The 10,495-nt window shown below is 46.4% G+C and overlaps 1 protein-coding gene across 1 annotated transcript in view; it reads left to right on the top strand.

Moving 5' to 3' along the window:
* The first annotated feature begins 2,276 nt into the window (after positions 1 to 2,276).
* Positions 2,277 to 10,495, top strand: part of PARVA (parvin alpha) — a 137,319-nt gene continuing 129,100 nt past the window's right edge. The window contains exon 1 of the mRNA XM_030200973.1: positions 2,277 to 2,570. Coding sequence (XP_030056833.1) covers positions 2,435 to 2,570 — 136 coding nt within the window. The 5' untranslated portion in view covers positions 2,277 to 2,434. The remainder of the gene's footprint in view (positions 2,571 to 10,495) is intronic.

Here is a 10,495-nt window from a genome sequence, read left to right as displayed (position 1 = left end):
TTTTTTTCAACAGGTACTTCTTACAGCCAGCATATAAGGCATTACAATAATTGAACTGGGATAATGTTATGATTGTACCAATAGTCTGAATGTTTCTGATGAGAAATAGGGTCTGATCCTTTTTAGATTCTAAAGAGACCTGATAGATTTTGTGATTACTGAGGAAACTTGAGTATCAAATGTTTATCTATAATTATACCTAGAATTTTCAGATTGTCAGCCTAAAGTTTGGCAAATAATTGTGGACTTATACTAGTATTTTATAACCGATTTGCTGTGCAACACTACCATTATAGAATACTAGTGCCTAATGTTTAGTGAGGATTGGCTTAACCTTTAGCCAGGTGAGGCTTTGACCCAGAGCACCGGAGATAAAGGGCACCAAATGCCTGAGCCTGTGATGTCACTGGCCCTATAGGTTAACCTGGCCCAGAGCTTACCTGGTGACATTATGTGTGCATGGAAAAAAAGAAGAGACAGCAACCCTCTTTGTCTTTCTGTCTCAGGCAATTCCCCCCTCCAACATAGACAGCATTTCACCTAACACAACCCGCATCAGCCATAGTATCTTCCTTTTACCCTGCTGTGCCCCACCCCTCCTTTGACATAGCATCCTGTTTCCATAGGGGTGGCAGAGGGAAGACTCGGGCTGATGTTGGTAGCTGTAGGTGAAACACTGTTGTTATTCAAGAGAGGGAAAAAGGTAGACCGTGGAGGGGGGAGTGTGCCAATGGGAGGTCACCAAACCAAAAGTTGGCTTAGGGTACCCAGGACAAAAAAGAGCTTTCTCTCACCTACTGTAGGTCCATCCACCAGTACCACCCCTACTTTCAATCTCCAGCTGTCCTTGGCTACCTGAGCTCCAAGGGAGGATCCCTGCCCTCACCTTTGAGGATTCTGCCAGGCACTTGTGACCTGGATTGGAAGCAGGATACTGGGTTAGATGGACCCCAAAGCTCTGCCCCAGTATGTCCTACCTACAGGCACTAAGGACTAAATTCTATACGTGGGGCCTAAAAAATTGGCGCCAAAAACAAATAATGCTTAGTGCTATTCTATAAACAGTGCTAAAAGTTAGGATCCTTTTATAGAACAGTGCTTAGCACCGGGAACTGTGACATTTAGGCGCAACCATTTACTCTCATTCTTGTGCCTAAATTAAGTGTAGATCCCCTTTATCAGGGGCGGACTTAGGGTGGTCTGGGCCCTCCGCCTGGCCGCAGCTCAACACCACCCCTCCCCCCCTGCTGCCCCGGTCCTACCTGAGGGGTCCTGGTAGTCTGGTGGCCTCTGCAGGGGCATGTTCTTTCCTGCCCGCTCTGCTGCCACAATTCCTCGCCTGCCAGCGCCGCTGTATTTTCAAAATGGTGAACGAGACTTCCTGTGGTAGTCTTACGGGTCTCATGAGAATTCCGCATGGAGTCTTTGCTGCCATTTTTTAAATATGGTGGTGCTGGGTGGGGTGGGGGGATAGCGGCAGCTCAGTAGGCCAGGCAGGAAAGAACATGCCCCCCCTGCTGAGTCCACTAGATCACCAGCGGCATGCCAGGCTTCTGGGTAGAGTCTCTGGGCCCTTGGGCACTGCCTGGTTGCCCAAATGAGCAATCCACCCCTGCCCTTTATTCTATAATAATAATGTATGTAAATTCAAGGAACACCCCTGATCTGCCCATGACCCTCCATGCCCCGTTTTTTTGAACCTGTGTGTAAAATTTATGCATGTAATTTTTAATTAAATCCAATTAACACCAATAATTGCTCAGCAAGATCTCATTTATTGGCACTAATTGGCTTGTTCAATTAAATTATACATGCAATCTTTAGCAACATTTATAGGATTCGGTGGTAAGTCATACATCCAGCCCTGGATTGACACTGACAAGAATGTAAACCATAAAAATTAACTTCTGCCCAAGGCAGAAAACTGTGGCGTTGTGTACTCTATCATTTCTGTTAGTGCACTTTTTGTTTAACCCCATTGTAATTTACTTTGCCATTAGTTTATTACGCCGTGACAACACCTCAGCACATCCTAATAGAGAGCTTTTTACATTCACCCGTGGGTACCTAGAGGCAAAGAGCTGGTACATGTGGACCCTGGAGGGTCATCATAACCTAAGCCAGAGAGAGGCAGGCACCGGCTTAGAAAGCAGTAAGCTCAGCTGATGCTAAAATGTATTGGGAAGCCACCAGAAGGGGTTAAAGCTGGAGCCGGAGCTCATCTAGCCCAGAAAGGAAGTGAGGGAGCCCGTCTCTCATCCACAGACTTTCCCCGGCCAGGGAGGGATGGAGGGAGGGGAGCTGCCTCGCATGCCTGAAATGATTCCGCTTCCGTTTCGCAGGGACTGCCTCTAAATTGAGTTGGGATTCAAATCTCGGGCTGCCTCCTTAGCTGTAGGCGACTTATCCGCGCTACATCCTGAAGGACTGCAGCATGGCAACATCCCCTCAGAAATCTCCGGTCACCCCCAAATCTCCTACCCCGAAATCGCCTCCTTCAAGGAAGAAGGATGACTCGTTCTTGGGGAAACTTGGTGGAACTTTGGCAAGAAGGAAAAAAGCCAAAGAAGGTAAAAAGCTTCTTGTACAATTTGGTTGAAATCAGCCTAACTGGTCGTCGGGATCAGTCCCTTTAATTCTATATGTGTCTGTGCTAGTAAAGTTCCATCAAGGCACAGCTGCTGCCCGACCTTCGCACCCCTGTACTCAATTCTGCTATTCCCGTGCCCTGCAGCTTAAGGTTTTGAGGGCTGTGGTGTGGAAGGAAATGGGCTGTGCCTTTATTGTGCAGTGGGGAAGTTTATGATCCCGGGCCACGCGGGTCTGCGCCTGCGGGTGTCTTTAAGGCTGGGTGGGTGCGTCTAGGCTGCTGCTGCTGCTCTAAATATTGAATTTTTTTTTCTTCCAGTGAAACGTCACGTCGAAAATATGTGCTCGAGCTAAGGCTGCAACTGCAGCTTTCCTCGTGCGTGCCCGTGCTCGCGCCACCCCCTGGGGTCATATTTATCCCGCCCATCTGTAATCTTTCCTCACTGCTGGCTCGATCGGGGGCGGGGCTATATAGCCGCGCCTTTTAGTTTATACAAAATGCGAGAAAGCCAAGCAGACGCAGGCCGAGTCCTATATGCTTGACATGAGCCATACTTCATGTACATCATGGAAGACGAACTTTTACTTATCACCGGACTGCTGTGTGGATTGCTGGGTGCATAGATTTACCGCTGCAGCTTGCATGATTTATAGCCGGCGGCTACGGTGTAGCTACCACTTAGATTTTTATATTTCATTGGCTTTGCAGACCAGTCTGCTAATAATTTATATGATATAATATGTGTTTTGAAACGAGGGAAGGGCCGGATTTAGCCGTATTAATGCCCCTATTCTGTTATAACAAAATTTAGGCAGCAGAATGGGGTGAGCCATGGCCTTTGCAACAGTTTGCTCACCATAGCATCAGCAACTAGAGTAGTGGTTCCCAAACCTGGGCCTGGGGGCGCCCCAGCCGGTTAGGTTTTCAAGATATCCAAAATGAATATGCATGAGAGAGATTTGCATGCAGTTGAGGCAGTGCATACAAATCTTCATGAATATGCATTGTGGATATCCTGAAAACCTGACTGGCTGGGGTGCCTCCAGGACCAGGCCTGGGAACCACTGAACTACAGGGGGGGGGGGGAATGCAAGGCCAGGGCCAGAGATTTGTGCCTTTGGTCCCTCAGTCTAACCAAAATTGTGTTCTGCTGCCCCTCTAAGACAGCCAACAAGAGTTGATAATAAAAACAATTGTGATTATTTAATATTGTGACTTTAATTATTTGCAAAATGCATTTTCAGTGAAGTGTAAGGTCCCCTTGTAAGGTGAAGACCTTAACTAGTTTGTCAAGCTTATAAGTAAATCCAGCTATATCTGAGGCTATGTATTCCATACTCTGCCTTTTGGATTTAGGCACCTTGGAAAAGCACATTGCTGGCAGTTGTGAGAGATGGCACTTCAAGGCCATGTAGTGTTTACCTGTTGACCCTGCCTTTCAACTTGTAAGGAATGGAATGTGTGCTGAGAACTTCAGTTTGCCATTAACAGCTTTCATTTCTTTATATTACATTGGACACTCCTAACCTACACATAGCTTTTAATTTCAGTGTGGCTAACAAAAAAAGAACTGGGGGTTCCCAGAAAAATTAGTGAGCCTTTCAAATTTCCAGAAAAGAAAAAATACTTTTAACATTTTATGAAATAATTTATAGTTTGCTAGTTTCCTTGTGGAATTAGGTAGGAAATTCTACCACATTGCAGATTGCTAAGGAAACAATAATGTTAATGGTGATTTATGCACTATGGGCTTGATATTCAAAACTATTTAACTGGCCAGCAATTGCTCCTGGCTGGTTAAATAGCATTTCAGCGCCTAACTGCAGATATTCAGTGGGAGATAACTGGTTATCTCCTGCTGAATACTAATGAGCTATATCATGTGACATAGCCGGTTAGGCGTGGATATTCAGCGCCAAACTGGCTATGTTTAGCGATTAAAATAGGCCACATAAATAGCAGGCTTATCTTTAACTTCTAAGCACTTAACCGGTTAGACCTGAATATTGGTTTAACCAATTAAATTGCCTCGGTCAGAAATGAAAGTGGATATTCAATGCTGGTCGATAGAAACAGCCTGGCATTGTATATCCAAGTTTAATACGGCGGCAGACAGTAAAAGCACTGCCCGCCGCCAGCTGAATATTGGGGGGGGGGGGGGGGAATCTTTCTAGAGTTAGGAGCCCTTATCCACACTCATATCACCTCTCGCTTAGACTACTGCAACTTGCTTCTCACAGGTCTCCCACTTAGCTATCTCTCTCCTCTTCAATCTGTTCAAAATTCTGCTGCACAACTTATATTTCACCAGTGTCGCTATGCTAATATTAGCCCTCTCCTCAAGTCCCTATCCATTTCTGCATACAGTTCAAACTCCTCTTATTGACTTATAAGTGCATTCCATCTGCAGCTCCTCAGTACCTCTCCACTCTCATCTCTCCCTACACTCCTCCCCAGGAACTCCGTTCACTGGGTAAATCTCTCTTACCTGCACCCTTCTCCACCGTTAACTCCAGACTTCGTTCCTTTTATCTTGCTGCACCATATGCCTGGAATAAACTTCCTGAGCCGGTACGTCAAGCTCCATCTCTGGCCATCTTCAAATCTAGGCTAAAAGCCCACTTTTTTGATGCTGCTTTTAACTCCTAACCCTTGCTCACTTATTCAGTACCCTTATTTTATCATCCCCACCTTAGTAATTCCCTTGTCTCTTATTTGTCCTGTTTGTCCTAATTAGATTGTAAGCTCTGTCGAGCAGGGACTGTCTCTTCATGTTCAAGTGTACAGTGCTATGTACATCTAGTGGCGCTATAGAAATGATAAGTAGTAGTAGGATAATGAAGGTCTAAGTAAGATCTTGAAGATACTGATATTCCAGCCAGGAATTATGAACTGATTGAACATATAGCTTAGGACCTGACCGTGTAGAGTAAGGAACATCATACACTGCTTTGGGCAAATCTCTTTATAAAGGCGGTTAATAAATCCCAATAAATAAAATAGAACACAGCATAAAAATAGCGTGAGCATCTATTGAGAGCCAATGAAGTTCTTAAAGTCAGTGGGGTGATGATCAAATTTTCATGTTGTGAACAATAGCATGGCTGTATTTTGTAGGGTTTGCAGTAATTTCCATTGCCACGATTTGGGTTTTTGTCAGTTAGTTGTGACCTGGCTTGGAGAATAGGATACTAGGCTAGATGGACCATTAGTATGACCCAGTATGGCTACTCTTATGTTCTTACATACTTTACAACCAACATAGATTGGATTAGACTGTTAGGGTACTGGGTGTATTAATTAAGTCACCTCATGTTTGAGCTACGGTTTTTCCTTAGTAGTGAAAAAATCCTTTAGGTCTCTTTGGAAACTGAGGAGAATCAGATCATATTTCTAGCCAGAGATGTTTAGACTGCTAGTTCAATCATTGGTTTTAACTCAGTTCATTTACTGCAATTCCATCAATGCTGGATGTAAGGATGGTGTCTTAAAAAGGCTATCACGTTTTGATAGAGCCACTCCATTATTATGCAAGCTGTACTGGCTGCTCATTAAAGTCAGGATTATTTTTAAATTATGTGTTTTTGTCTTTCAAATATTATATGGCATGACACCAGCTTATATGCAGCCCTTAATAACTGTTCCCCTACACAATATAACCTCTGGTTCCAGGGACTATCTTGGACCATCTTCCAGATTGCAAGAGAGTGCGTTATAAGTCAGTTCACTCTGCTGACTAGATACCAGGGTGCTAAGTGGTGGAATTCACTGCTAATGGCAATCAAGGTACAGCCTGATTATTTGGTATTTTGTAAAAGACTGAAAACTCTTCTCTTTGAGAGGTTTCTATCCATTGATGGAGTATCTTAGATTGCAACTGGTCATCAATGGTTTATATTTGTTATTTTGTTTATGGCTTTGTAAACCTTGTCTGTTGTTTATTTACTGCTAGCCACATTGAACTCAAGTATGTTCAGGATAATGTGGGGTATAAATGTCTAAATAAATAAATAAGATGAGATACTATTGTTTGGACAATTGATCAGGTTCAAAATAGCTTCTAATGCGCCTAAGTTTTTCTTAGCAATCTAACAACTTTTGTTGTGTCTGCTTGCACCTGAAGCTCAAGGATGAGAAAATAATGCAAGATTTCCAAAATTTAAAGTTGAGACTCCAGTGTGTAAGTGATTGCAGTGATAGTCAAAAAACTTTACTGGGAAAGGGCAGAAACAACTACTTAATAATAAAAATTTAGGGCCTGATATTCAAAGCCATTTAAATGGTCAGGAGAGGCTGTTGGCCATTTAATTCGTATTCCCAAGGCTATCTGGGGATACTTAGTGGTACATACCCAGTTACTGCCATTGAATATCCTCGCTAGCCCATCATCCCCTAACCAGCTAGGTTAGGGGCAGGGCATGGGTGGGACGCAAATTTAGCCGGTTAGTGGCGTTTTTCAGCCCACTAACCAGCTAAGTAACTACACAAAGGAGGGCAAAAAGGCTCAGATGCCTCTCTTAGTTCCATGGGCTGAATGTCAGGTGCTTAGTCTTTTACCTATTCAATTTTAATCTGAGTGCTTTCACCCAAAATTCTATAATGTCAATCCTTGTTTAAATTTCAGTCATAATCTCTGTAGATCATCTGTAAAAAGGATAGACATACTACTACTACTACTACTACTTAACATTTCTAGAGCGCTACTAGGGTTACGCAGCGCTGTACAATTTAGACATGGTAATGTTATCTGCGTACCGGGTGCCATTAATACATTGAACAGAAATGTAGCAGTTTCTACACATCTTTACATGTTTTATAATGAAAATGAAAACTAGGACCTTTTTTTTTTTATATACCACTGCCTACCTGTACAATCTCCCTCCTCCAGGGTAGGATTAATCTTTTGGTGAGCTCAAGGCAAACAAGCACATTGCCTTCCCCCTCCCCATATTAATATAAATACATTTTTTAACCCCTACAACAGTGGTTCCCAAACCTGTCTCGGAAGCCCCAGCCAGGGAGGTTTTCTGGATATTCGCACTGAATGTGCATGAAAGAAATTTCCTTGTAGTGGAAGCAGTACATGCAAATCAATCTCATGAATATTCATTCCATTGCATCCCCAGATCAATCCAGAGACGTGGGTTAAGTCCCTCAACCAGCAGGTGGAGATACAGAGAACTCCGATATTGAGTTGGCTGTACAGGATCACATTTAGCAATCTTAGTATTCTCTCAATCTAGCGGATTTGCTGTATGATATTCTTCGGGCTTCGGTAAAGAGATTTCCCTCACAGTGACATCCCGTCGGTGGGTCTAGCTGAGGCACTGGGCGGTGGATGTTGCCTCTTAGTCTCGCTTGGCACGGTTGCCCTTTCGGGGTAAGCTCTTTGGTGATGTCCTCGCACAAATCGTGAAAGAGCCAGGGGACTCTAAAGGTCAGTGTCCTCTGGAGGACCGGGTAAGGCATCATCTAGGCCTGCCCACCCCTGTTTTAGGGAGGCTAAGTGCTACAGGCCTGGTTGGTTTGGAACCTTCCAGTGGCCTCGCTTTCAGCAGAAGGAGCAGTCCTTTCAGGGTGACTGGCGTGCAATTGCCTGAAGACCCAGAGGACAGCAGGGAAATAGAGGGGCTCAATGATGGGGCCCTGTCCCATCGACTTCCGGCTATTGGAGGACATCTGTCCTTTTTTTGGGAGGAGTGGGCCAGGGTCACTTCAGACAAATGGGTCTTGGAAGTTATTCAAGACGGCTACAAGCTCGAATTCACTCGCCCCTTGACAGATTTTTTCCTCGAGTCCCCCTGCAAAGCCGTTGTCAAGCGAGCGGCGGTTCAGGAGACCCTATCCAAGCTGCTACAGTTGTCCCAGTACCGTCTGCCGAGGTTGGGCATGGTCGCTACGCCATCCACTTTGTGGTTCCCAAAAAAAGCGGGACCTTCCGCCCTGTTCTCAGTCTCAAGTTGGTCAACAGTTGTCTGCAGGTGTGGCATTTCTGTATGGAAACTGTGCTCCGTCCTGGCGGCAGTTCAGCCAGGGGAGTTCTTGACCGCTCTTGACTTCAAGGAGGCGTACTTGCATATTCCCATTTGGCCACCTCATCAGCGTTTCCTACGCTTTACAGTTCTGGGTCAACATTTCCAGTTCCAGGATATGCCCTTCGGGCTGGCAGTGGCACCATGTACCTTTTCCAAGGTTATGATGGTCATCGCAGCCTTTTTGAGGGCTCTGGGCATTCAAGTGCACCCGAATTTAGACAACTGGCTGATTTGTGCACCGTCACATGCAGAGAGTGTTCAGGCAACGAAGGAGGTGATACGGCTACTGTGCTCTCTGGGTTGGATAGTCAACCTTCAGAAGTGTCAACTCAAACCGTCGCAGTCTTTGGAATACCGGGGGGTCCTGTTAGACACCCGGCAGGGCAGAGTGTTCCTCCCAGAAGCTCGTAGGCTGTGGTTGCAGAGTCAGCTTTCTTCTCTGCTTCAGATTTAGACTCCCAGGGCTTGGGATTATATGCAGGCTCTGGGATCAATGGCGGCAATGTTGGACATGGTCCCATGGGCCAGGAGCCACTTGCGTCCTCCGCAGTGGTCCCTGCTCAGCCGTTGGTCTCCCCTCTCAGAGGATTATGCAATTCGAATCACCTGGGCTCCCCAGGCGCGCTTTGCGATGTGCTGGTGGCTGCTGCCACAGAATCTCTTGAAGGGAATGCCCCTTGCGACACCGGAGTGGATCGTAGTGACCACAGATGCCAGTCTATCGGGTTGGGGTGCCCACTGTCTTGGCCAGACGGCCCAGGGCACCTGGTCCCCAGCGGAAGCGACACTCCCAATAAATCTTCTGGAGTTACGGGCCATCCGCCTGGCGATGCAGGCCTTCGAGGCTCTTCTTCGGAGGCAGTCGGCCAGGGTGTTATCCAACAGTGCGACAGCTGTAGCATATGTCAACAGGCAGGGGGGCACCAAGAGTGCCCAGCTGGCAAAGGAAGCCTGTTCCCTTTGTCTTTGGGCGGAGAAGCACCTCTCCCTCTTGTCAGTGGCGCACATCGCGGGAGTATTGAATGTGGAAGCGGACTTCTTCATCCAGAATCAGCTGGATCTAGGGGAGTGGGAGCTCTCCCAACAAGTGTTCGAACAGATCACGTCCCGTTGGGGAGTTCCGGTGATTGATATGATGGCACGTTCCTCGAATGCCAAAGTGCCCCGCTTCTTCAGCAGGGGCAGAGAGGCCCACTCCAAGGGCATAGATGCGCATCTCCAGCCATGGTCGGAGGATCTCCTTTACATGTTCCCTCTGTGGCCCGTGATAGGGTGTGTAATTGGGCAAATTGCTTGGCATCCGGGGCCGGTAATTCTAGTGGCTCCAGACTGGCCCAGGTGTCCATAGTACGCGGATCTCATCCGCCTGTTCGCCGATAGTCCTCTGCGGCTGACGGAATATGGCAATATCCTGGTTCGATAGTCATGGAGAATCCCGTCCCCCTTTGGGTTTACGGTGTGGATACTGAACAGACGCACCTCAGGCGTAAGGTTTATCCTGACAATGTGATTGCCACGCTGTTGTAGGCGCGGAAATGATCCAAGTCATCGGCTTACACAAGGGTATGGTGCACCTTTGTCTCTTGGTGTTCCTTATCGGGCATTTTGGCGGAGTCAGCGCCACTATCCTGGCTTTTTTGCAAGAGGGTCTCGATAAAGCACTTTCCTTGAGCACACTTAAAGTGCAAGTGGCGGCTCTGTCCTGTTTTAGGGGTTGCTTGTACAGTTGCTCTTTGGCGGTTCATCCGGATGTGGTACGTTTTTTATAGGGAGTCAACCATATTAGGCCCCTGCAGACGCCAGTGCTTCCAGAATGGAATCTGAACCTGGTTCTCCGAGCAATGCAACAACCTCCTTTCGAACCCCTGGG

Source organism: Microcaecilia unicolor, chromosome 4 (assembly GCF_901765095.1).
Source record: "Microcaecilia unicolor chromosome 4, aMicUni1.1, whole genome shotgun sequence".
Lineage (NCBI taxonomy): Eukaryota > Metazoa > Chordata > Amphibia > Gymnophiona > Siphonopidae > Microcaecilia > Microcaecilia unicolor.
The sequence above is the reverse complement of the archived record's forward strand: the minus strand, read 5'-3'. Positions and strand labels throughout refer to the sequence as shown.